Source organism: Phaethon aethereus, assembly GCF_964289735.1.
Source record: "Phaethon aethereus genome assembly, chromosome: 2".
Classification (NCBI taxonomy): Eukaryota; Metazoa; Chordata; class Aves; order Phaethontiformes; family Phaethontidae; genus Phaethon; species Phaethon aethereus.
In genome coordinates this window covers 25030548-25058324 of record NC_138582.1, presented here as the reverse complement: position 1 = coordinate 25058324, position 27777 = coordinate 25030548, and the positions used below count along the sequence as shown (strand labels likewise).

The 27777-nt window shown below is 36.8% G+C and overlaps 1 protein-coding gene across 1 annotated transcript in view; it reads left to right on the top strand.

The window, feature by feature from the left end:
- The window catches only part of VPS13B (vacuolar protein sorting 13 homolog B), a gene marked incomplete at both ends in the record, with an annotated part of 485525 nt that overhangs the window by 147995 nt on the left and 309753 nt on the right, over positions 1-27777 (top strand). Inside the window, 2 exons of the mRNA XM_081996267.1 lie at positions 7874-8008; positions 8859-9032. Coding sequence (XP_081852393.1) covers positions 7874-8008; positions 8859-9032 — 309 coding nt within the window. The remainder of the gene's footprint in view (positions 1-7873; positions 8009-8858; positions 9033-27777) is intronic.

Genomic DNA, 27777 nt, shown 5'->3' with positions numbered 1-27777 from the left:
GTTGTTCAAGATAATACAGATATGCTGTATTCTAATCTTTTTCCATGTAATCGCTGTCATGTTTTACATACCCACCCTGTCTGAATTACTGTCTTCCTGCCGTTTCCTATTCCTTTATGGTCCATGTCCCCAGCAGCAACCTCTGTTGTCCATCTTTTAACCATGCAACTGCTGGCTAAAAAATGTTAATGTTCTCTTTTGCTTGCCCCACCATCCCCAGCAACTCAGGAAATCAACCTGTTAATGATTACACCTTAGATGTTAGTTCTTTAATATTTTTTGATAATAGTGTTAGTGAACACATCTGCCCTTCTTTTGAATTTTTATAAACTTTTGCCATTTCTTTACTTCTTGAAGACTTACTGTGTCCATCCTCTAGAATCCTGAATTTCTTGACCTTTTTACCGGTCCACAACTGTTCTGTCCTATATGCAATTATCTCAAATTGAGCTTGTGATAGATTTCAGACATTAGATGTTCTGTTTGACAGCAAGCAGGTGACCAGGTGTTGTGTAAAGGGAAGCTCACACTCATGTGTAGGTCCAGGTGAGATCCGGCATTTCTTGTGTCTTGCCTAGTAGATATGTTAGATAGCACTTCAAGGTTTGCATCTGTTCTGGTGTATAAGGCTTTTTAAGGCCAAAGGAGTACAAACCCTCAGGAAACCAGGGTATGTTAGTTTTGTAGTTGCCAAGTGGCTTATTTAAATAGATGTGTCTTAGAAAATTGAGCTCCAGAGTTAAAAGGGAAGATGATGAGCTCTGGTTCCTCTAAGACTTTGTTCTTTCATCCTACATGTTGCTGTCCTAGAAGGCTGTAGATGTCCTTTTTCTCTAGTTGCTACATGCTTTTTTTTACTTAAAAAGTTGTAAAATGTAGGCTTTATTCCAGAACCTAAGATATATTGAAACTTATGCTTAGTGTATTTGAAGATAAGACGTTTGAACTGGTACTGGACTGAACTTAGACTTGATAGAAAATGCAGTTCATGTTTTTGTGATCGTATTAGTATATATTAATGAGAAAAAGTGTTTAATATACTTTACATGTTGACATTTTGCATGACCTAGTGAACTCATCCTCAGATACAGCACAACTACTGTATTTGAAAGGGATAGAAGACTTAATATGACTAAGATGGAAGCAACTGACAGTGAGTGTATGCTTCTAGCCAAAGAGTGTGTTACTAGGAGTGGAAACTATAAGCTCTTTCCTCTGTCCATCTGTCTGTCTTTTTCAGGATCTTGCTTCAAATAGTTCATGGTGAAAGTTTCTCAAGTTCTTATTTATCTGTATCCTGGAAGCAGTTGCATCCATGTAATTTTTCGGATTTGTCTACTGACAACGTATAGGTATGAGGATTGATAGGACATGCTTTTTGTGAGTTGAAAATTCAGATTCTGACAGGTTTTCTATGTTTTCTTGGAAGATGAAAGTTATTTTAATGCATTAACTTGGGCTTCTACCATTTGTCTCAAATGATACAGCAGTATCTGAAATGCAGCTGTTGGATTGTGCAGAAAGGAAAATCAATCCTTTTTGTCTTTTTGAACCTCTGTTTACAACAGCAGAAACAGTGCCACTAAAGCCAGTTGAATCCTGTGTCCTGTCCAGTGTCACGTTGCCATCTAAAATAGTAGCTTTAATTGGGTATGCTTATAATTAGCGATGCCTAAAGAGCCTGAATGTTAGCAATAATAAGGTTAATAATAACCTTATTGTCGTTGCCCAAAATGACACTTCTCATAGCAAGGTTTTAGACCTATTTGCAATGCTATGGAAGTTTAAAGATGGAATGTGGTATTTCTTCTCTAAATGTTGGCTATTTAGATCAAAAGGAGCAGCAGTCAGACTACGCATGGATTGTGTTTCTGTACCCTATACAGACAATGTTTCAGGAAGGTCCTTGACCTTTTGACAGGTTGTGGTACTAAGTCCGTCCATGCAGTCCATGCTGGCTGGCCTTAGTACAGTGTGTATAGGGAATTCTGAAACATTTCCCAGCTCTGTTGTTTTGTAGAAAAGTTGTGGTGTCCTGTGTCTTTCCCCCCCCGATCTTGACCTAGAATGCCTTAAATATATTATTCCAAATGTTCTGCGATTTCTTCAATACTGGTTTTCAAACTTTGAATCATGTGTTTCTTATTTAACTCTCGATTTGAAGCAGAATTTTAGAAGAATCAAGACGTTGCTGGATTAAGGCAAATGGGGACCTGTATGAAGGCCGTTGTGTGGAGTCTTGAAACAGGAATGTCGCAACAGGGATTTGCCAGGTTTAAGTGACTCTTCCTGTAGGTGAAATTACTCTTGAGTAAGCTGGGAAATGTTTTGCAATATATAAATCTCCATTACTAAATTACAGTCCTATTGTCTGTTTTGGTGTTTAGGAAATGGAGAAGCCTTAGGCAGTTTCAAGATTAAAGTGGTTAGTTACAGAGATTTTGATATTGATCTCCAAGGTGAAGACCAGTGTACGATTGGCGGTATGCTTGACCCTGAAATTTGTCTGGAGGAAGGAGCGGCAGAGACAACATGCGATGAACTGACCGCAACCCCCATTCTCCATCCATCTGCGCTGCTGGCGGGGAGGAGGGAGAGAATTAGGTGAAGTTAAGCCCAGGAAGAAGGGAGGGGTAGGGGGAAGGTGTTCCAAGGTTTAGTTTTTATTTCTCGTTATCCTACTCAGATTTGATTGGTAATAAGTTAAATTAATTTTCCCCAAGTCCAGTCTGTTTTGCCCATGACGGTAATTGGTGACTGATCTCTCCTTGTCCTTATCTCTACCCATGAGCCTTTTGTTATACTTTCTCTTTCCTGTCCAGCTGAGGAGGGGAATGATAGAGCAGCTTTGGTGGGCACCTGGCATCCAGCCAGGGTCAAGCCACCACAGTTTGAAATCATTTTGACATGTATGTGGCAGTCTTTTACTATATCATGTTGCCAAACCATAGTTTATTGGTGCTTAATGCTTTAAATATTGAAATTTTTCCTTCTGAGGCCATAACCTAAATATGGGGAGGATTCATGTGGAGCTACTTCTGAAAGTTTTAGTCATGCCTTGTTCATTTCCTAGTTCATATTTTGCAGTTCTCTCTTTTATGATCTTTCTGAAGAATTATTTATTGTATTTCAGGGATTTGGCGGCACACAGTCCTGACTTTTGTCCTCAGAATCAGTAACATACCTCCTTTGCTGGTTTCCTGTCTTTTCTACTGATCAGTTCAGATTTTGTCTCTTGGTTTTCCATTAATCATTGCAAATTCACCTTACTATGAAGTGATTGGTAAAAGATATATAGGCCATTGGTAAAATTGCTAACTAGGTAATTTTTTTAAACAGGTTTTAAATTAAATGATTGCTCAACATTAATAGGCTTGTTAGCAGAAATCCTGGGCTGATCTATAAAGACGCAATAGTGATTTTCCTTTAAGTACTTGATTCCCTCCTGCTTGCACATAGAATGTCACTGAATGCAGGGACTTGGGGCAAGCTGCGTAGTTGGGTTATGTACATGGAGAGGACCAAAGCTATGACCAGAAAAGTTGGGGGGAGGATGTGAATGCCTGCTTAAAGTGTGGAACAACCGTCCTTGACAGTGTGATACTTCTGTGCGTGTTTCTAGAAAAGAACAGCTCTTTAGGCTTGGAGTTAAAATTAAAGTGAGTTAGTGTGTGCAAGGTGTAAATTGTCAAGGTGTAGTAGATTTTAAGTTAGAAAACCTTTCTACCTATTTTCGGGTTCTGCAGTATGGAAAGAACATCTTTTTAGGTCTTTGGTGATGTCTTATATTCTATGTGTGATAGTCTGATTCCACTGAAATATACTATGTTGAATCACAAAGTATAAACATGGTTACATACTGGGAAGGAAACACTTGATTTTTACTGCAAATAGTAAAATACTGCAAGATGTTTCCAGTATGAAAATCACACAACTAGAAAATTGTAATTTCTATCTGGAAGCAGCTGTAGGTTATATTTGGTGGAGACAAGTATATGTATCTCTCTCTGTCTCTCTATTCATGTCTTTGATTACCATGTTCCTGAGGAAAATAATAAATTAACTAAAGAAAATGGGAGGTATACTGAAAAACAGACATGGTTGCTCTGTTCTCCAATTTTGACTACACTAAGCAGCAAAGTCAAGTAAAGCAAAGCACAGTGCTGCTTTCAAAAGTGTGATTCCAGAAGAGTGAGTACAGCACAAATTCTACTTTGTCGTCTTGCGCCTTGGAGAACTTGGCCTTTCTCATGCTTCATTTGCAGGATGTTGAATTTGGATAATGTTGCTGTTGGCAATGATAAATTTGGTTTCCCTGGTTCCTCTTTGAATTCATTATTAATGTCTTAATTAAAATCTTGACAAGTGTTTGTCTCCACAAACTAAATTTGAGTTTGTATTTGGAGGCACAGAGCATTTCTTATCTAGGAGCTTTAATATCTTTCTGCTCAATCTCAGTCTCTTGAGAAGACAATACTAAAGCGTTTATATACATTCAGGGGAGGGAAGAGTGCCCCAGTCTTTGCTTGCTTAAACGTTTGTTTGCTGAAATAGGTATTTAAGGAATATTTTAGCTATGTGTACAACTGTTGGGACTTTGACTTTATAATGATATTCTCATGATGAAAGAGATAATAAGGGAAAGTATTTGGGAAGAACTAAAGTTACAGGGATCGAAACTACAGATAGTCAGAGGCGTACATAGGAAACAAGGCTTCTCTTTTCTCTATAGAGCAGCTTGCCAATTTGACAAGTTTATGAGGGATGGTTTATCACTTCCAAAATTTTTCAGAGACTGAAGAAATTGTGCTCTTTCCCTTTATTTAACCTGTTCATTATAAATGGTTTGCCAAAAGTCTTTAAACTTTCTGCTCTTTGAAGGAGATGCCTGTATCTGGGCAACGTGAATCACCTTAGGTTTGGGTGATGTATGTCTTAATGATGAAAGTCTAGTTAGACATCTTAAGTTCCTTGCTCCTTATTGTAGGCTCTGTGTAGGATTTTAATATTTAATAAATGGGTTTTCTGAGTATCCCTCAGTTCAGAGCTGTGAAACCTGGCCGGACTTAATTTTTCTTGGAACTTCTCCTTGATTACTGTGGTGTGCTGTGGTTATCAGGTGTTAAAACAGAGCAGGATGATGATGCCATCTCAAAGCAATGGAGAAAGAGAGGCATGATTATGCTATGTTTTCCTAATGCTTTTCTATTGTCTCTTCAAATAGTGACAACAACTGAGAAAGTATTCATCTTATGCCTTTAACAGGTGTTCCAGAAATAGCTTGTTATTGCTATCAGTTACTTCTTTGTATGCATTAAAATATAGTTGTTAATCATATAATTATTAATTATATGATCATGTATTAAGGATCTGTGGGTTCCTTCAAGGCCAAGCCATTCAGCTTTTCCAACTTCCCATCATGATCCCTAACTGCTGACTTTCATGTATATGCTGACTGGTCAGGTCACATGACAAATATATCCACAAATTGATGAAGATTGTAGGAAGTAAATGTCTTTGATAATGCTGCCATGCCTTGCTGAAATTCAACAAGTCCAGAAGTTATTTTGTAATGGAACGTTGTAAAATATGATACTAAATCAAAACTCAAATTACAGGTTATTAACATTGAAAGTTTTAGTCTTAATGCAGAGAGGTTGTGCAGGGTAATGCATCTAAAAGTAGACCCCGTGATGGAAAATATTTATTTATAAAGTACTTAATCTTCCATAGTGAAGTGAGAGAAATGTATCAGACATCACACCTTGTATTTGAGGCATAAAAGAGTTGCTGAAAGACAGAAACAGCAAGAAGCTACCAGTTTTGAGAAGACTTGAAAGATGGGGGTCAAATTATGAACTCAAATTTGTTTTGCTTTGAAAGTGATCTTGGCTGCTACTACTAGTGCTTTATAATCTTTGTTTTGGAATAGGCAGAAGACAGGGAAAAAAAATTTTTTTCTTTTCTCCGCCCCCCCCCCCTTGCACAAGTTTATAGGAAGTATGAGGAGGCAGAGCCGAGACTAGGAAATGCCTATGGATACTCTATCTGCTTTTGACAAATTCATGCATTGTGTCTAATACCACACCTTAGATCAAAGGGGATGCTCACCTTTAAAAGCGGCTTACGCCAGGCAAGACTGGGAAGGAGGGTGTATTCATGAGACTGAAGTTGGTAGCTGATCTTTCAGACTGAGAGCTGATGAGGTGTTGTAGTGGCAGGCACACAAATGGGTTGCAGTGAGCATTCTTTGAGCCTGAAGCCTTCCTGAATGACAAATTAGGAAAAGGCTGGGCATACCTTCAACACAGAAGACGGGTTAAATTTTTATAAGAAATTATGTGTAGAATGTGGAACCTACTTTCACATGGCAGGCTGGTTCATTAAATGCCGTGTGTCCCTTCATATGCTGCTTCTTTCTTCCTACTTTGGAAAGTACTTTTTATTCAAAAATTATTTTAATGTTTTACTAGAACACATATGTCAAGAAATCTGCTTACCAAATGGTTTTGTATGCACTACCAAATATACTTCAATGTTTAGGAACTAGAGTAGGCACAGTGAACTAAGCATAATTACCAGGTTTAATCCTAAATCTTCTGTTTCCTATAATTTTTTAAGAATTTCCCTTACTAATTAATATATATTAATATAATATATAAATATAATATATATTAATATAATATATATTAAAGGTTCTTCTTTGGGTTAAATCTTTGAGAGGTTGTGCAAAAAACCTAATGAGTTCATTCTGTAGAGAATATATTAGGTTTCTTTAACGTGTGTAACTGCCTTAAAATATATATAAAAATGCTTTTAATTTTTTTTAACCCAATATTCCATAATACTTTCCTTGCATAATTATGGATTTTGGAACAAATTCTATGTTACAGATGTGAGGAAATTGTTCCTTAATTATACTAATGTTCGCGTAATTAACAAGCTGCTTGCCAATTTTAACTGACAAATTCCAAGTCACTTTTGCATGAGGGGAACTAAAAAGCAACCCATAAAAAATGGTAACTTCTGTTAGTTTTTCCTTTCATACTTCTTACAGGTGTTGAAACTTTTTCTTTCTAATTTGCAAGTAAATTTATGTATTTTTTTTCTGATAGGCAGCACTGTACAGAATAGAAGGGCTGGCTTCCTCCACCCATGCTCGGGGGCTGTTTTGGGGGCTGCCCTCGAGCTTTGCCAACATATCTTGGTCCTGAGTTGTAAGATCCCCTGCTGCTGCCACCGCAGTTCTAGGCAGGACGTCAGAAGTGACGGCCAATAGCACTGATTTCTTCCAACCGGTGCGGTAGTTTTCTGCTGTGCTGTAGGGGCTGAGGAAAGACCACCAAAACTTATTTCCACTTGTGACCTCGGGCAAGGTTTGAACTCCGGTTTCCGTTGAGAAACGGCAAGTGTGCTGCTGGCCTTCCGTGCTGTTCAGCTTGGATTTAATGCTTTACATTGCCACTAGGTAAAATGTTGTTGTCTAAGTGTAAGCTAAAAACAGTCATTTTAAGATCCTGAAATGAAAGGGTCATAATAAAAACATGAAAGAGAATAGCTAAGGTGGAACTTAGCTAAAGTGAAAACAAAAGTGTATGTATGTGTATATATGCATATTTATCATTCAAATTTCTAAGTGGCCTTGTGTGTTTTCCTCACAGTATCTATATGCTTTATGCTTAGCTGTTTGTATTAAAATGCCCATATACAGCATTCTCTCACTTCCATTTAAAAACTGTTAATCACAACAAAAATGCTATAAGAACATCTAAGGTAGATAATTAAAGTATAATTAAGTTTAAATGCTTTGGTGAAGGAATATAAAAATATTTAAATTCAACAGGCTAGTACATTTGCAGTTTTCTTTTATTAGGTGTGAAATCTAAGAATCCCCTGCCAACTCTTGAGGGCTCAATCCAGAATGTTGAATTGAAGTACTGCGGCACATCATTGGTCAAATGTGCCTCTGGGACCGTGGGATCAATAAAAATTTGTGCCAAAGCCCCAGGTATGTGCAGCTGGACCATGTAAAACTTTATTGCCTGTATAGGAGAATTGGCCTTGCTTTTTACAAGGAGAGTTACTGAAACAAGAATTTACTCATTGTTCCTATGAATCAGAGCGGGTTTTTTGTATTCTGTTTTGGGGTTTTTTGGTATGATTGTTACGTGTGCCAGGATGATCCAGTCTGGCTCCAGTATAGTAAATTTTTACATTGAATAAAAAAATAAAGATTTTTTTTCTGCTGGGACAAATATTAATCTAAAAGCACTGAAGAAACTGGAATAACTCTTCAATTTCATATGACACAGAATAGTTGCATTTTGCTTTATTTGTAGCATAATTTTGATGTATTCTGGTTATTGTTTAATGTCTCATTTTCCATTAATGCTACAATATGTATTTTGCTTGTGAAGTTTTTGAGTCTTCTGTGATAAATAGTTTTAAAATTTCTTTTATAGAATTTTTCTTGAAGAAAAATGCAGGAACTTTTCCAATCAATGTTTATGGTCTCTTCATAGATGAAGGCAGCTAACGTCAAGAACATAAAAAATGTAGTATATTTAAGTTGAGTTCATGGTGATTTTTGAATGTATTATTTTATAAAGTTGGGATGGAAATTACTATTTTAAAGAGAATTGTTTACTTTATTTGAAATCCTCCTGGATGTAAAGACATTTACAAGATAACATTAAGGAAGTTGTTCAACAGTTTATATGAGATTGCTCTTTCTATTGCCTCTTTTAATTCTGTATGTACAATGTTAATAGCTGTCCTCTTTGGACTAGTGAATGTTTATGTGTTGAAAATATATCTTGTTACAGTAAAAGCTGTAAGGAGTCTAATCTTTATCTTAGGCGATGGTGGAAAAGAGAAGCTGATTCCTTTAATTCAAGGCCCTTCTGATACCAGAGACTTACACAGCAGTAAATGGCTCAATGAAAGTAGAAAGCCAGAATCTCTCTTAGCTCCGGATTTGGTAGCCTTTACAATCCAGATTCCACAGTATATGGACTACTGCCATAATTCTGGTAAGTGCAAAACTCTTGTTAAGCTGGTATCATGTTACATTTTTCCTATCCAATGTAATTTTCAAAAGAGAGGCTTGATAAAAAAAGTGCCAAATGCCAAAGTATCTTTTTCACATACTGCACACATTATGACTTTAGCTCACTGTGAGACACAAAACTTCTTCAATAAGGAATGCTTCATTGACTTGGGTTGCCTTTTAAATTATTTATACAGAACCATTCGTAAACTTTTTTGGGGGGCAGGATCCATTTGAAAATACTAGTTTTATTCTTGCTTTTATCTGTTGGGTTGAGCTTCTTGTACGGAAGCTGATATGCTGAATGCAAAATGGTTCTTATACAGAGCACACATTTGACTTCAGACTTGGTGTTGTGGTGGATTTAAATGAGGAACAAGTTAATATTTTCAGAGTTGCTTGGATAAATTTAAGGGTGGTGTTGACTTTGTGGGCATAAATACTCTTACCTGACATTCTTATGGTTTCTGTGGGCTTTAAACAAAACATTGGTCTGGTTTAAGCAATACTGACAATTTTGAAATGTATCCAGTTTAAAATAACTATAGTATAGTTTGTGAAATACACAGGGATCTAGGTTTTGCTGTCAGTTTATGGTGCATTTTAAAAACCATGCTTTTGTGTTTTTAAAAGTTTATCCTGTTGCCATGTGAAGAGTGGAATCAAATAGGGGAAAAAAAAAAACCCCCAAAACACAGAAGGCATCTAGTTTAAGGAAAGCAAAAAAATTAGCTGACCCCAATGTTATGAAACACAGAAGTAAACTGAAAAGTGTGCTTTTTTCGTCTAATTTTTTTCATGTGTAATGGTTGTTGAATGTTACTAGTCTGAAAAGTCACAGTGAATTTATTACCATCTTTGTAATTTTTATGTGCGTATGTAGGTAACATTCGATTCTTATGCAAAGTAAATATTTGTAAGCACTGTGTGCTCCAGCAGTTGTTAGGTTATTTTTTCAGAAACTGTACTTGTATGTTTCTTGGAGAGCATCATGTTGGAAATGTTTACGGCAGTGTTTTTATAATAATTATCTTAAGTTCCTGCCACTAAAACATTGCCAAAAAGCAGTTCATGATTCTACAGTCTCTCAATTATTCAGATCCATTTAAAGAAAAAAAAGAAAATCTGTTGCACCTGTTGTCTCACTTAAGTAGTTTTTAACTGTTTATAATAATAATATTTATTACTGTTATTGATTATTGTATGTTCTGCCTTTCTTGAGGATCTCTTCAGTTTAATTTTCTGATTTTTGTCTTAGAATATTAATTACATTTTAAAGGAGCTATGCATACTTACCTATACTATAGAATTACTGCTTTTGTAACAGATCACAGTGGTCACATACATTTTAGCTCATAAGTATTATGGATAGTCCAATCAGATAGTAGATCATACTTGATAGGTTGTGACAGGAGATGCCTATGAGAATTGAGATGCCGACAAAGAAGTGCCAAGCAGACTCATATGCAGGGGCTTTGAGAGGCAGAAAATTGGTTTGTAATAGACAAGTGTCTGTGCTACCTGTTTTGTAGATGAATGGAGATGCATCTAAAAAGCTAAAATTTTAGAATTGAAAATTTACTGCACACTTCACTCCCCCTCCGGTGCCCCAGGAAAGTTGTGTTGATTCTCTGTACTCAGCGGTAGCTGATAACCTGTGTGCTTGGGCTCTAGCTCTGCTTCTCTAGATCTGTAAGGTGGCACCTGTGACTGATGATAAATGAGAGTGGAAGGCTGGCTGGTGTGTTTAAAGCTTTGGTCCTAGTAAACATGAAGAATAGTGGACTGCAAATGATTTGGTTTTGTGTGTTTTTTGGTGTGTTTTTTTTTTTTTTTACAAAATGTAAATTAAACTAGGAAACATGAATGTTTAAATTCTCTCAGGTTCTATACAAAGGATGAGGGAGTTAAAGCCTTCGCTTTCAAATACTTGCTGAAGGAATCAAGGCAATTTAATACAGGAGATATGGGTATCTTTTTCATTACAACTGTGAAAACAACACGGAGAGAAAATATGAAGTGATTTGAGAGCCTAAAAATGCTTTTGCTGCCAGTTGCAGTCACTTCTGGGATTTCAGAAAGCTCTACTAGACAATTTGACAGCCAATTGAACTTATGGCTCAGGGGAATATAAAAGAGTTGTTTAAAGCTGTACTACTGGAGATGATAGTGCAATACTGAAGTTGTGCTATTTGAGCAATTTATCCTAATGATGTTAGATCTGATGTTCTGGATTAGGAATTTGGACTACAGAGAAGAGTGAAGAGAGTAGTGCAACCTGCTTGTAGAAAGAAGGAAAAAAACTACCCAGGAGAGATGAGAAAAATAATACAGAATTGTTCAGTGTTACCAGATGGGTAGAGGTAAGGCCAGGGCTGGCCAAGTCTGCTAACTCTACAAAGTCCATACACAAATAGCTGTATAGCTGATGCTCTCAAAATAGACACATGATTTCTCAAAAGATTTAAGGGGGACAGCGGTTCCAGCCTGATGGGACTGGATAAGTTGTCACCCAGCACTCGCATAGACTCAGTTTACTTCTCCCTGTATACAAGGGTTCAGAAACCATTGCAAACTTGGTGCCGTGCAGCGGGGCAGGGGGGTGCATTGGAGCTGTACAAAGCTAAAGAGCTGCAAATTAGCCACCTCCATTAAGAACAGAATAATATAATATCCTTTTGTGTATAAAACCAAGAGAAGCAATTGCAGGGGGATTTCTGGGTACTCTGGAACAATCTTGGAATACAACACAATGCCTGTGCAAGTGACTTGTAAAGTTTTTTGCTTATACAAAAAATTAGTGAAGGAAGAGTAACTAATTAATTCATTAGGCATCTGTGAAGTTGAATGGAAAATAACTTGTTCTAAAATCAAAGCAGTTCTTTGGGTATAAAATGCCAAGGAGGAAGTTCTGCAAATGGCATGAGATTCTTGAATAAATCAGGGCATATTTACCTGGAGAACAGGTAGGTGACCTTTCCTCCTCCTCTCCCTGGTGAGTCAGCAACCGTCTACTGTCTTGTACCGCTTGAATCATATGATCCAGGGCGACCAGGATGGTTGTGCAGCTTCCTTTTACTGCTTGTCTGGATGTGGCCCTGCAAAGATGGAGGGTGTATTTTATTTCTTGCTAGATCACTTGTTGCTGCTGAGAGGAAGAGGGGGGAAAAATACGATTCTAATAGTACCATACTACTTCGAGTATAACCAGCAGAGGGGGGGGGGGGGAAAAATCTATAAAATGTAATTCCAGAAAGGACAGCATTAACGTGTGTGATGTGTAGCATATACAGGCAAAGGAAGTAGTATGTATAACAAGTGCGTACACTGATTATTACTCAGCAAGAGTGTTTTACTCTTTGGTGTACAAAGTGTCATTAGCACAGTGGAGCACTGATCCACCCATGGCAGAGGAAGTATTTAGGGACAAAAAATATAAAAATGATTTTTTTTAGTCCTTCAATACAAGCCTTCATGGTGGTGCTTTTAATTTTGGATACTTCTGTTGTATGAAAAACTGCTCCAGGTATCTCTGTGCATAGTTCTAAAAATCAGTGGATGTGGTCCCCAGTCTTTAACTAAACTGCAGCATACAAAATGTTTATTTTAAATACAATATACTTAAATATATTATATTTATAACATAAGCATTATATTTATAAATAATACAATAAATAAAGAGAGGAGATTATTCCAATACCCCCAGGCTTGGACAGGTCTTCTTACTGCTTCTCTGAAATAACCCTGGCTTTATTAACCCTCGGAGCAAGCTGCAGACCTTGTTTGCTTCACCTGGCCTTTGAGAGGAATGGGGAGATTTCAAAATGAATGCTGGTGTTAGTATTTAATTATGAGCAGCTGTTGAATAGATGAGGTGAGCTGATTAAGCTCTATTTGGTTTGCCATATTGAATAATTGGAGTGCGTGCACAGCCGGTGTATGGAGAGCTTTATCACATACAAATCAAGTGGAAATAAAATAAAAAACACAATTAATAACGTTTGCTTTGAGATAAGCTTAAATATTCAGTAATGCAGCAGTGAAATGAGGGAGTAAACAAAAGTACCTGTATTAATACCATGCTCATGGGTGGTAAGTTGATATACCCAGTGGAGCAAAGTAAGAGTGAGAAGGCTTCTCTAGTTTGTGAAAGCTGCATGAAGACTGAAGAGCAAATATTCAACCTTGTAAAAGGTGGTATTAAAGTGATATTTTTCTTAAACTTCCAAAGATTTTTGGATTTTTTTTTTCTCCACTCTCAATATTTTGTAAGTTTAGATAAGATCACTCCATTCTCTCTCCCCCTGCAAAGGAAAATATAATTTGTGAAGTGAAAATATTTTTAAGACTGAACAAATCATATCTTCAAACATAAAAAAAGTGCCATGAATGTTGTTTTTTTCCTATCATAAATGAACTGATTTTTATCAGCTACAAGTTATTTGAAAGGTGAGAAATTTTACATATGTTTGTTTTTATGCATACATGCCTATATATGACCCCAACTCCCCCTTTCTTGCAGTTAAAAAAGCCTGTCATTGGCTTTTTTTTTTAGTTAATTTTGCTTAAACTGGGGGTTACTGCAGAGTCTGGATTTTAAAACTGGAACAATGATATTTTTTAAGTTCTCTGTTCTAATTTAAGTGAGTGCTTGTGCTAATAAATAAATATAAAAACCAGTTGTAAAATAGAATTCATAAACTAATTTGAAGTATTTGTGTCAATTCTTCCCCAAAGAATGAGTGAAAACGCTTAATGTATTGGAGTAATTAAAGACAATTCACATTTGTGGTTTGGGCATAAATGTGTAAAAATTATACCCATCTATCTTATTACATTTCCTTTTCTCTCCCTGAGGATTTCACTATGTACTTTATCTGTAATTGTTGCCAGTTTTCTATCAAGTTCCCACTGGGCTTCTGGTGCAAAAAATCTTATCCTCTCGATGACAGAGCTTGCCTGAATGATTTCATGCTCTTAGCATTTTTGTTCACGGGAATTAGGGGCAGAATGTAACTGCAGCTGAACATAGCATCTATTTTTGTAATTTTGAAGTTTAGACTCTGTTATTGGAACTAAATGAAGAGATGCAGGTGTTCTCCAGTTCAAGTCCTTGGGGATTTTTTGATGGTAGATGCTTGAAAAGAAAATGCATGTGTTTCCAGAGTCAAACAGCAGCTGTGGACAAGGATTTATGTTTTTCTCAGAACTTTGGGATTTCAAAATGTTACATTTAATCACATGCACAGAAAGGAGAGCAAATGTTAAAGATGTTACATATAAAACTAGGGGACTGATCTTTTTACCATACCCGCTAGTTGTGGGAATAGAGGAACAAAGTGATCTTTAATCTTAATATGAACAATTTCAAAAGGATTATGATAGTTGCCAGGACTCTGGTCTTTTGAGAACTGTGCTCTTGCAGCACACAACATTTATATCCTCTTAATTGCTTTTAAAATCTGGCTTATTCTCGTATTTTGCCTTGGAAAAATATGAATGCTAATAGTATAAGTTACTGAAAACACAGTATTCATTATGTTGGAGTGGGGTGAATTCAGATAAGTATACATTTTTAGGAGAATTTTTCTAGTAATGTCCTGTAGTTGTCAAAATTGGATTAAAAATAGCTGTTTAACTGAGTTACAGAACTTGTACTGAGTTACTGTTCTGAGTTACAGAACTTGTGGGCAGAAGTACTTTGTTGTCATGCAACTTCTCTGTCCCTTTCTCTCTGTCATGATTTTGAAATTAGTTGATTGTAGGAAACAAAATGTCTGACATATTTTGAGTTTTGCAGAACTTCAAGTGGGGGCAGCAGATGGTGGTACTACGGAGCAGTTCAGGACAGGAGGATGGTGTGGGGAAGAGCAAGTTTGCAAGTTAGTATCTATCTGAGAAAGTAAAAACCTCTTTTTCAATGCATTTGATTTTGTACATTTATCAGCTTGTGTGTGCTCCATCCTCACCCATTATCCTCACAGCTCAGTATGTTGTGCACTAGAGCCAGGTTAAGTATCAAATATTTTTCCAGACCTGAATCATCTCTGTATCTATGGTCTTACAAAGATCCAGCACTTACTTCCCTCTTAGAAAAAGTAGTAAACTTGTCCTCAAGCGCAGTCTGTTACTCTGTTGGCTCCAATTATCAATTTCACGTCCATGGGAGTAGCATCAGGGAGGGACATACTATATCACGCTAACTCGATTGACATTATTTCCAGTGGGTTGCATAACTCTGGCAAATGGCAGCGAGTTCTGGTTATAGAAAGGTAATTGTGCAGTGCAGGAATAAGGCAGCTTGTTCAACTTTCCATCAAGTAATTCTGCAAATCCTCTTGGGGAGAGAGGTGTTTTCACCTCTCTGCTTATGTTGCATTCAAGTTTCTGTCAATATGCCATAAATCCTTCAGCAATACATGTACCCTAGAATTCTGAAATGGTGCCTAAATAGGATTCGGAGTTTTGTAAAATGGTACTTAAAAAATTGATATTAATAAATAAAAAAAGACAAAAGCTACACTCTGTCCTGTCAGTTGTTAGGAAGTCAACCTGTGTAGTTAAGTTTTCTGAAAATATTTCTGTTTTCTTTCAAGCCTGACTCTGAGATGTACTGTTCAGCTGCATTGTGGAAGTCAACAGAGTAATATCTTCAGCCAAATAAGTGCTTTTGCCTATTTCCAATTTCCTTTTCTTAATAGTACCACTTAAGAATTTGGTAATTGGCAAAATAAGAACACAACTTGAACAATGAAGATGGGGACTCAACTCCAAATAGCAGGAGCCTGGGACACTGCAGTGGGAAATCTGTTGAGTGAGGGAGTTGGAAAGCCTGATTCTCCACTGGGTTTATACTTTTTTCTTTAGAAACTCATTGCCTGACTGTCTCTCTTAACTCAGGATAACAGCATTCTGCCTATAGATAATATAGTTGATCTTGTAGTTCTTGGGATAGGAGTTTGTATGTCAGTATTGGCGACTGAAGGTTTGAACTTTTTTGAGCTCTTGAGTGGAGGGTAATATGGGGTATGCAGGCTTCAAAATGCATAAAGGAAATCTCCCCACTTTCTCTTTAAACAGCGCATAACCTAGAAAATTCTGTAAAAGTAACTAAAAAAAAGTTGTTAAAAAAGCCTTTTAAAAAAAAAACCCAACAAACTTTTAACTCATTAAATATGTAAAAGTTAGGCAGTGGCAGATATGAGATTATTTCTGCTGCCTTTATTTTGTGTGTATGCATGTGTGTTCCATAGGATTTCTTTTCACTTTACAATCTGGTGGTATCAAAGCGTTTCATACAGCCACCAAAGTCATATTTAACTCTTTTGGTATGAAAAAAAAATATATCTAAATGTGTGTTCAGATTATAACTTCTATTTCCATAACAGTATAGGATAATGTATCTGTGCTTCATATATCTATGAAAATGCATTCACCTTTTCCACTTGCGGCATCTGGAAAAACATTATTCAGCAAGGTGACTAGATACTTACTGATGGTGCAGAGAGTTTTGGAAAAATGACAGGCATAGGCTCTCAGCAATTGCTGACACGTAGCTTTGGACATCGAAATCTGTTTTTAATTGAGAAAATATATGTTGGCCAACGTATTGGGATAGCTCCTACTCATTTTGAAAACATGCCATGGGATCTTTAACTTCCATTTGGATGCTTCCCAGACATGGGCATAAGGGACTGTAACTGTTTACTTTCAAACGGTGTTTAAACTGTTTCCAGGTTTTATAATTGAATTATATTGCGCGCTCTACCACTTTGGTGATGTAAATGATTCATATAACATGGCTATTTTTCTGTAATGAAGTGCTAAATAGATATTACTGAAAATCTGTAGACTTTTGGTGGTAAAATATAAGTGCATTTTGATCAGGTCAATTTTTGTTTTTCAAATTTTAGTAACAAGTGATTAAATAACATCTTACTGAACAGTAGGATAGCACATTTGATGAAAAACAGCATTAAATGAAGTATCTCCATTATTTTTAATGCAGAATTTATGATCTAAATATATATGTGTTTCTGAATCTGAAATTTTTTTCTCAGTAATTTTCATGGTTCAACTCTGTAGTATGTTAAAAAGAAGCTACAGGCCACTCACAAGATTCCAATGTTCTGGTTATAACACACAAATGTACTAAGAGTCTCATTTATTTGGGTTAGGAGGCAGTCTTAAATATACAGAGTAAATATTCAATCACATTGTCCCCTTCCACCCAAACGTTATTGTCCTGAAGTTCCCACAGAAGTTCTTTTCCATGATACTACAAATAGCCATTTGTGGTCTGCAAATGAAATTATGCTATTACCAAGTGACCGAATAGTTAGTTTTATTTAGAAAGCAACAGTTCACAGCCAGGATTAGACAAAGGAGGCTAGAATCTTAGCAGTATATTTATTTTTTAATTCAACTAGATAATGCCAATTATGAGCCCCAAGCTAAGACATATTCCTGTAGTTCACCAAGCTGAAAATTATTTTGGACAGATTATCTTTAAGGTGTGCAACTTCGGAAACATTTAAATTAGTTGAATTTTCTTCTTGTGCTGTGAAGCTTCTGAAAATCAATCTCTGTTTTTATCAAAAATCTGCAAAGAGTACAGAAATTAGTACTGCAGGAACCATTAGTCACTTTTAACCTTTAGACCATGTAATCACTTCTGTGCTGTATGAGCTGATTTCATTTTCCTTTTACCTGTGCACTGAAATAGAACTAATATGTGCAAGATACTAGTGTATCACAGAATCATTAAGGTTGGAAAACACCTTCAAGATCATCAAGTCCAACCATCAAGCCAACACCACCTGCCCACTAAACCATATCCTGAAGTGCCACATCCACATGTTTTTTTGAACACTTCCAGAGATGGCGACTCCACCACCTCCGTGGGCAGCCTGTTCCAATGCCTGACCACTCTCTCAGTAAAGAATTTTTTCCTAATATCCAGTCTAAACCTCCTCTGGCGCAACTTGAGGCCATTTCCTCTCATCCTATCGCCAGTTACTTGGGAGAAGAGACCAACACCCACCTCACCACAACCCCCTTTCAGATAGTTGTAGAGAGCAATGAGGTCTCCCCTCAGCCTCCTCTTCTCCAGACTGAACAACCCCAGTTCCCTCAGCCACTCCTCATAGGACTTGTGCTCCAGACCCCTCACCAGCTTTGTTGCCCTTCTTTGGACACTCAACGTCTTTCTTGTAGTGAGGGGCCCAAAACTGAACACAGGATTCAAGCTGCGGCCTCACCAGTGCCGAGTACAGGGGCACAATCACTTCCCTACTCCTGCTGGCCACACTATTGCTGATACAGGCCCGGACACTGTTGGCCTTCTTGGCCACCTGGGCACACTGCTGGCTCATGTTCAGCCGGCTGTCAACCAGCACCCCCAGGTCCCTTTCCGCTGAGCAGCTCTCCAGCCACTCCTCCCCAAGCCTGTAGCGTTGCATGGGGTTGTTGTGACCCAAGTGCAGGACCCTGCACTTGGCCTTATTAAACCTCATACAGTTGGCCTCTGCCCATCGATCCAGCCTGTCCAATGTATGTATGTGTATGTACTTGTTGTGTAAGGTGGCAGAAATGCTTTAAATTGATACAAGGAAAACAGTGCGCTGTGTAACTTTTCAGTTCTATTTAACATTTAAAATTGGCCTGTTTACATAATGTGAACATTTAATGTTGAGTATCTCTACAGAACAGATTTCTAAGTACAGCAACTTCAAAGAAAATTACTGTAAATTTGAGGTTTCCTGACATTCTCAGTATCATGTGGAAGAGTAAAATCTATTTGAGAAATGCAGTGATAGCATTATAGTGGATATACAGTTTAATTAAATAGCTAAATATTTTTAATTGCTAATTTTAATCTGATTTATACTCTACAGTAGAGGAAAAGGCATTTTGAAAAGGAAAAAACAATTTGTTTTTCTGAAGTCGTATCTGAAAGAGAAGATTCTAGGTGTTGCCCTAATCTTGCAGCTGGTTCAGTTGAGAGAAACACTTGCCGGAACCAAGTAATTTGCTGACCTGAGTCCTCAGTTCCCATTCAGACACTCTTCTGCTGCTAATTGTTGATACTGAGCTCCAGTAACAACACAGCAAATGCAGAGTCTGGTTTTTCCGAAGTGTTGTCCTAATTTCTGATGTATTTTCAAGATGAAGTAGATGGATCAGGGAGGGGAAGGGAAGTGATTCCCCCCCCACCCCCCCACCCCCAGGAGATTTAGAAAATTGATTCTTTATGTTTCTAAGCAGAATAGCAAATCCATTTGGGTTTGTACCGTCTGAACCCACTAAGAATGTTGCATGGTTTTGCACAGAGAAATGGGTGCCCTGACAATGAGAACTGAAGGGATGGGGAGTCCCGAACAAACATGTCAGCTCTTACAGTTGGCACAGGAAGAGTCAGCCTGCATCTGCCAGCTCTTCTCCCACTTCTAGCCTGTGTGCATCATCGGCCACTGTACAGCTTCTGGGGCCATTTGCCTGGGATCGGTGCCAAGCTGGAGAAGTAGCGTTGACTGTGCTGCCTCATGTCTAGAAATCTTGGAAGAATAACCTGCTGCCTGTGGGAAGGAAGACATGAAAGGAGTCAGACCGATCGGCGTATGAGCCACATCTTTTTGAATTTCATTGTTGATAACTAATTGTCATGCCAGAGGAAAAAAAGACCATGTTCTAGTAATATGGTACCTACCATAAATGAAAATGAAGTCTAATCTGAAAATTCATGTTAGATATCAGAACAATAATCTGAATAAATAAGAGGCTGACTGCCTCTTCCCATCTCCCTCCACCCTCAAAAGTGCCTATGCTTTTTTTATTTCTGGAATAAAACTTAAACCATACAGAAACGTTGCTTAAATACCATATAAGGTATAATACTAGAACTGGCTTTCAGAGCGATTTTTCCCCCCACCCCCTGAAATGGAGAAAATAATGGAAATTTTGTAAATAGAAACAATTCTCATTCGTATTGGAAAAATAAGACAAGATACGATTGAATCTAACGAAGCATTAACTACAGTCTTTGGCTCAACATTAGTGAGCAGGGTTCTGGGGTACGTGTAATGGATCATCACCTCTGGATAGTATTCTTTTCTGTTCTGCATTTGTCCATGGCATAGAGGGTAATCAGTCAGACATAATGAATCATCTTTTAAATAAACTGGATATTTTTTCTTCACTGGGCTTTGAATAAATTATATATATAGTGTATTTTTTTACATTTTGTGTAACTATGTTCGTGTTTGGTTATCTATTCAATGGCAATAAATTCCTTAAAGGAGAATATGAATTCTCTTCTCCCTCTAATTTTGAGCTCTCTTTTAATGTTCCTGCTGTGATAAGAGAAAGAGGAATTCAGTATTGAGCAAATCCTCTCTCTAGGTTGTGACCTGAAAATTTATACAAGAAAATGAAAGATGTTCAGTATGTCTTTGTAGTATTTGAAAGATATTTTAGCCCAAGCCCTGGATTAATATTTTTCAGACATAAAAATTATTGCAAAACAAAAGAGTTGTTTTGTGCAAGTTTGATAATGGATTCATTATTGAAGTATAAGCTTAAAATTAATCTGTTATATTAAAATTTTGGTTTTAAACCAACTTTTGGAAAACTTGACAGATACAAAGTAATCTTCAGTATAATGGAATTTTCTGAAAACAGATGTGTATATTTTAAAGTGCACATATCAGTCCTTTAAACAGTTGCATGTCTAAACTAATGAAATAAAACTTCAGTGCAGATTGCAATCAGTTGATAAAATTGTTTTTAATTAAAACACAAAATAATTAAGGTGTATTTGATTATATTTTTGAGTTTTGAAAACAGGTGTAATATAATAATATATATAATACTAATTATATTTAGTCTATATACTTTTGTAATAATTTGAAGCCAGTAATACTTTTTCATTTGTTCACTGGTAACATAACACAGAATAAGTATAAGCCTGTGAAAGGGATGACTTAACACAACTGTTGATGCACTTCGAGTGAAACATCTTTATCAAGTTAATACAAGAAGCAGTCATGCCCTACTTGAATTACTCATTTATAATGTCTGAGCACAGCCTGGACGTGGACTTTGAAATCCTGGGAAAATAAGATGCATGCATGCATTCAAATGTCTAAAGTCTTTGCTTTAGAGCAGCTGTAAAATGTTGAAGTGAGATGTCAGCTACTAGCTGTTGTCTACATTTTTAGTCTGAAGGGAGATGTGATCATTTAAATGCTAACCAAGGTTAGCATTATTCTAATCATTGTGTCCTCAGTTCAAGACTTTCTATTTTCAAGAGCTGTTTGAACATTTAGGACCTAAGAATCAGAATATTTATCTGCTTTTTGCACACTTATAATGCACACATTATTCCAACTTTATTTTAAGACCTTATTTGTTTTGTTATAATAGGTTTTTCTCTAACATAGGTTTTTCTCCAACTTTTATTGTCCTTGTAATGAGGGAGGAATAATCCTATAGATTTGTAAAATATCAAAATAAAGCATATGTATGGGTAGCAATTTCAAAAATGCTACCTGGGTGCTCACTAAGGACATAAGAGTATAATAACTGGTAAAGGCCATGTATTAAAAGGATGTCTGTCTCTCTGCACTGTTGGGATGTTGCAGCTTGCACAATCTTTTGCAGATGACTGCATTGCTAGGTTCCTTGTCTTCACAGCTTGATACCATGTTTCCTTTGAACAGACAGACATGTAGGAAATTAACTGTTCAACTTTAATTTTTCTTCAAATGCTTACACAATACCAAAGAGTGTGCATCCCATTACACTTGAATCAGAGATTTTTGATAAGAAGTGCCAGATGTTGCTTCTCAAGTATCCTCACACTTCCCAAGTCAACAGTACAGAAGTACCCACTCTTCTTTACTGCAGGAATTGTACAAGCTGCCGTGACGTGAGGTGAGTGAGAGCAGGAACACCCTCTTTTGCATGTTGGAATATCTGTAAGAGCAGTGTGAACTTTGTCTTTGTTGGACTTTGGAGGCAGTTAGTAATGTCCATATTCTGTCTTTCCAGGGATACTCATAATCATCTTATAGCAGTCGCTGAGACTGCAGGGATGCTTAGTTAAGAACTGTCAAGTATTATTTTCCTTCTTGCTGCTGCTACAAGTAGAATTAGGATTCCTTGTACTTCATTTCAGTCCGTTTCCTGGAACAGGGCATCTCTAATGTGCACCATACACACTTGTTTTTCCCTCTGGAAAATCACTGTCTTAAAATCGTGATGGAAGGAGCAGGTGTTTTCTACACACTGGCAGAAAATTAAGCCACAAACTGAGAGATTGTGCCTGCCTTCCTGTTAATGGGAAAACTGAGAGGCAAGAATAATCCACCTTAAAGGTAAAAGTAGTAGTAGTAATAAAAATCTTCAGTAATATTTGTCCAAGTCTGTACTGCTAAAGGTATTGGGGATATAGCCAGGGCGGACAGTATTTATCTTACACTGTTGTGCAAAATGCAGCATTTTGGAATGGTTTGCATTGCTCTTCTCCACTGAGGTACTCCAATGGGCTGCTCCAAAAGGATGATAGAGGGTATTTGCAAGAAGGATGCACTAACCCTTGTAGCCTTGACTGTGGCTTGGCTCTCTCTGGCTGTAGGTGCCACAGTTTGTCACCTCTTCTCAAACAGCAGCAGCTCAGCTAGCTCAAATAAATGGTTTCTGTATATTGAGGTGTGAATATACTCAATCAAGTAACCCCAGAACATTTGTTTTTAAGAGCATAGAAATTAGTAATTAAGAAGCATATTTGTACGTAAGTAGCATGAGGTAATGCTAAGGGAATAAGATTTCATTAATTTTCTGTGAGGTCCCATAGTGAAACACTTGCAAATGAATGCTGTTATATTGTGAGCCACTATAACTCAAGATCAGTTACAGCAGCATTTTGGTGCTGGTTTTGAGGACACAAAGCAACATCTAAGTTCCTGCCACACTTTCTGACATGGGGCAAGCAGAGTTCTGCCGCTTCTGCCTAATGCAGATACCTCTGTATGTTACTCTTTCTTAGTGCTCTTTCTAGGGGAGGTTAGCGGCTCATAGCACAGCAGCCAGCGTCTCGGGCTGCTGTGTGTGTGCTCCCGAGCCTTTGGCCGAGCTTTGCGGATAGTTGTTTTGGGGTTCCCACCTCACAAGGCCATGACTTTCAACAGCATTGGAACGTAAGAGCAGTGGGAGGAAGGCTTCTTCAGAAAAGTAGAACAAGTGTAACAAATGAAAAAGTTTCCTTTAACTAGGAAAAATGTGAAGCTAACCCAGCTTGCAGTCCTATTCCTTTTCTTTTTCCAGAGAATGTTATTTGTTTTCTTAAGAGGCAAAGGCCTCTTCCTGCCATTCATTTCTTAAACTGGAATGCCAAAATAAGAATTTGGAATTCTTATTCAGAGTCCATTTCTTAATTACAGCTGAAAAGGGGAGAGTACCTAATTACTTCTTAACCAGACAGCTGTCCTAATTTTCCTAAATATTTTCATGTTTAGCTGTACCTGTATAATCATGCATGTCTATAAATTTAAGGAGATAACGAGTTACCTATTCTCATCATATCTGTGAATAGGGTGTTCTAAATGTTGTTGAGATTGGGGGGAAAGCTTAGAAAAATTATGTAGTAATCCACAGTATATTGTTTGACTTACCCCTGTAAATATATCAGTGCACTACAACTGGAGATAAAATAAAAATCTTTTTAGGTCTAGGTGCTCTTCTTTCCCGGAGGATTATGAGTGGAACAGGAGGACAGTTTCTTCAATTCCTTTATCCGTAACTCAGTCCCTTTGGAAAAATCTCCAGTTGATGCTTCATACCCCAGGAAGAACACCAACCGAACATGTGATGGTTTTTGACAAATCCTACCTAGTTTCTGTTGGTACTAGTGCACTGCAGGTGACATCTTTTAGGGAAATGCAGACAAAATCCCCTTTGTATATGGTGGGATAGAAAATAGAGTAGTAGCTGACTGAGTTTTTCAAATATTTTCCAGTAGTTTTTTCTTTATAAGACAGGGTAATAAGAAGATACCTTATGACATAATAGTTGTTTCATAGTTATTTTTGGAATTTTTATGTGACTCCGCCTGGCCCTGGCCTGTCCTGAATAAGACACCTGGAAAAACTTCTAAATTAAGTTTGCATGCCACATTATCTTATACATAATAGTTGTTTTAGTTTATATAAACCTGTATTACTGTTATCAACATAACTTTAGACAAAATCAGTATTGCGAGCTTTGTATGGCTTCTTTACTAAATACTTAGTGTGCTCTTACAAGTTAAATCATCTTGCAATCAAATAGGCTGCACCTAATAAAGATATGTCATCCCACTGGAAGTCCTAGACAAAAGTTATTAAGTTTGGCAGCTTGAAATATGTAAAAGGTAGCTAGCATCACTGGTTTTAATGCAGTAGTTTAAGAATAACGTTACACTTACTTAGAATGGTAGAATGTGCCTTGCATGCCAGTGTGCCAATGCAAATAATATTCAGACTTCTGTAAGGCGTTTTAATGTTTCTTCTGTGAAGTGCGGTTTAATATTTAGTTACTGATAGTGTCCATTATTATTGTTATGCTTTGGATCAAGGAAAAGATAAAATAGTCTGAATTACAAAGCATTCAATAGCTTGAATTTTCTGCCTAAGGAATAACAAAAAGTAGCAGACTGAAGTTCAAATTTATATGGTGAATAAGTTTGAGTAGTTTTCTGTGCCATTAGCGGAACAAATTAAACTTTTGCTGGTTGAGTGCATATACCTAAACAGTGTAGTGTGGGAGGATTATCAGCCAGTTAGTCTTATTGGTTTATTGGCAGCAGAACAGATTTCAACTAACTTTTCCCATGGCAGAGGTACTGTATCAGCAATCCCAGAAGTTTTCCTAAGAAATTTATGAAGTGGTATGAAAGTAAATTACTGAAGAGCCATCAAAGCAAGTATGTTATTAATCGACAATTTATTGACTTCATCCTTACTGCTAGTTAAAAGGAAAAACAAAAAAAGGGTTAGGATTCAGCCTACACTTTGAAAGCTGCGTGAGGTCTTTTGTACGATATTTCAGTTAAGCTGTAATTAATTAACTTAATTAAACAAATATTAGTAAAAGAGTAAAAGCACACTTATTCTGATGGATCCATAAAAGTAGTCATAAGATCAATGTAAATAAGTAATGGAAAGTGTGAATCTGGGTCTGGTTAGGGCAGAGCGTAACACCAGTTATCTTCTGAGAAACTTAGTCCTTGCTCAAGTGAATCTCTCAGACTTAACTGGCTAATTGCTGAAGAACTGTTGGGCCTTCACCCTTCAGGTTAAGGTCAAAAATATATTGCTGTTTATTATACTGGACTATTTCTTTGTGTCTAGGTTTAACACATTTAATTCAAACAGCATTGCAACTTGCTTTTGTTGTTTATTATTTTACCTATATTAAAAGAATGGGCTAGTGATTGTGATAGAAAGGAGCTATCTTGTGTTAATTCCTTTTTCTGCTGTTAATTTAGTGGTCCTGGCTAATTATTTAACTTCTCTGTGTATCTGTTCATCTGGAAAAATATATGTTACCATCCATGCAAAATGCTATGGGAATTACCATAAGAGTATTTTCAGACTCTTGTTTGGAAGGTTTTGCATGAAGCCTGTTTTATAGTGATAGTACTTAGATATTAAGTATTAGTGAGCATGCTGTAGGTTTTTTTAAAGCATCTCATATTTAAGATAGGTATTTAATTCCTGCTAATATTATGTGGAAGTGGAGGTCTCTTTAATCGCTAAAAAGAAACCCCCAAAGCTGTTTTTCCCAGATTAATAATGTATAATTTCAATTTATAGGTTTTTTATGTCAGTCTTGATTAAGACACATAGATTTAATGAGAGGAATTTTTTTCCTATTACTAATAGTCCCTAAACTCTACTGCATGTAAAACACATGAACTCTCTCCCCTCCTGCCTTTTTCTTGATGCCTGTGAACTTTTTCTGTTGCTTTGAATGGCTGATAAATTCTGCCAGGTAGGAGAGAGAATGCTTGACTTTGAGAGTTGAATTTCTTGAGAAAATACCATTCTGAGCAGTATGTCCACAATGGGAGCTATTACAGGATAGTTTACTTCACTATCAGGTTTTTTTGGCCAATTTACTCATGAAAGCAGTGTTCTAGAAATCTGCTTAATCAGTAATATTGTTTTGAAAATAAACATTGTGTAAGGATCTGTCCTCTTCTATTAACAGCTCCAAACATTCTAAATAAATCTAAGTAATTTTTTTCCAGTCACCCATGATATACTTCCCTTCTTTGATATTGTCGGTTTTACCTACTTTGTTCATGGTACTTCAACTTTGATCTCAGCTAATTGCCATTAAATTCACACCGCTTACTGACTTGGCAAGCCAGAGCAAGTTAATGCTATTCATCATAAGGAGACCAGTTACTTTATTCTGTCCCCTCTAGGCATGTGCTTGTTTGTTTAACAGCAAAATCATTTGAGGAGTTTTACATATGCTGCTCATGCATTTTCCATATGAAAATCAATAACACAGCAGAATTCTACAACTGAACATTTTTAAATGTGTGTATTGCTTAAGACATAGGTATATTTAAAGGTATTTTTGCACACAGTTTCAAATGCTGCTTCGTTCCCACAGTGAGATTTCACACGAGGTATTTGGAGCTCGTCTTTGGGTCAAAGGAGGTTTTTGTCTATTTGGTGGTTCTTCACTTTTCAGAATAAAGATTGCTTTTGCCCGCTTAAGCTATTAAAGTGCATTTAAACGAAACAAATGCAGGCTTTTTCCTAGGGTTATCCCCCCCCGCCAAATGCCAGAGACTGTCCCATCTTGGGTGAAGACAGGATCTCCCAAGTCAGTATCTGTCCTGGGGCATGCCCACTGTCCTCACCCAGTTATGTTGTGGTAACTTCTGGACACGGCATAATTTACCAGCATTAATGCTGATAGAGAGGAATTAGTTTTTCAACCAAGTATATTTATTAATTTTAAATGATCTAAAATATTAAAATCATAAATACTAAACAGTTCTGATGAAGCACGTATGTTGTAAAAAAATTCATATATATTAACTTGAGCAATTTTTCTCCAAAAGGAGGAGGACTACATTCACTGTGAAATTGGGTAGTGGTTATTTTTAACTCCCCAAGCCAATATTGCCCTTAAGGAACATCCATTCACCGATACGAGTTCCTTTTCTCAGAGGATGTAATGACAATGTACATTTGAGGCAAGGTGTAACATCTAATGCATTGATAACAAGCTAAGAAAAAACAAAAATCATAAAGTAGATTTTTATAATCTGTGTTGTTTAAATTGACTCTAAGAAACTATGTTTTCAGACGTGTTTAGCAACGTTAATACTAAATCTTCCTGAAGGCAGCTTGGGAGATAATAACAGTAGTTAATGTATTTGTCAGTGTTTTTGTTGAATCTTTCAGAACTTCTTTGACCTTAGTTAATAATAAATTGTCTGCATTCTGAGAAGAATCTTTTTGATATAATCATCTCTCTCTAGAAAAAAAAAGGGGGAAGTACATTTGAAAAATCAGAACACATTTTTTGTTTGTAGAAATATGTGGAAATGCTGCTTCCCCCCAAACATTCAAATTAGATTTTCTGATATGATCAAAATAATAATAATTTTTTTTTATGACCATCTGTTCTTTGGTGAGTGTTACTGATCTTTATTTCTGCTTACT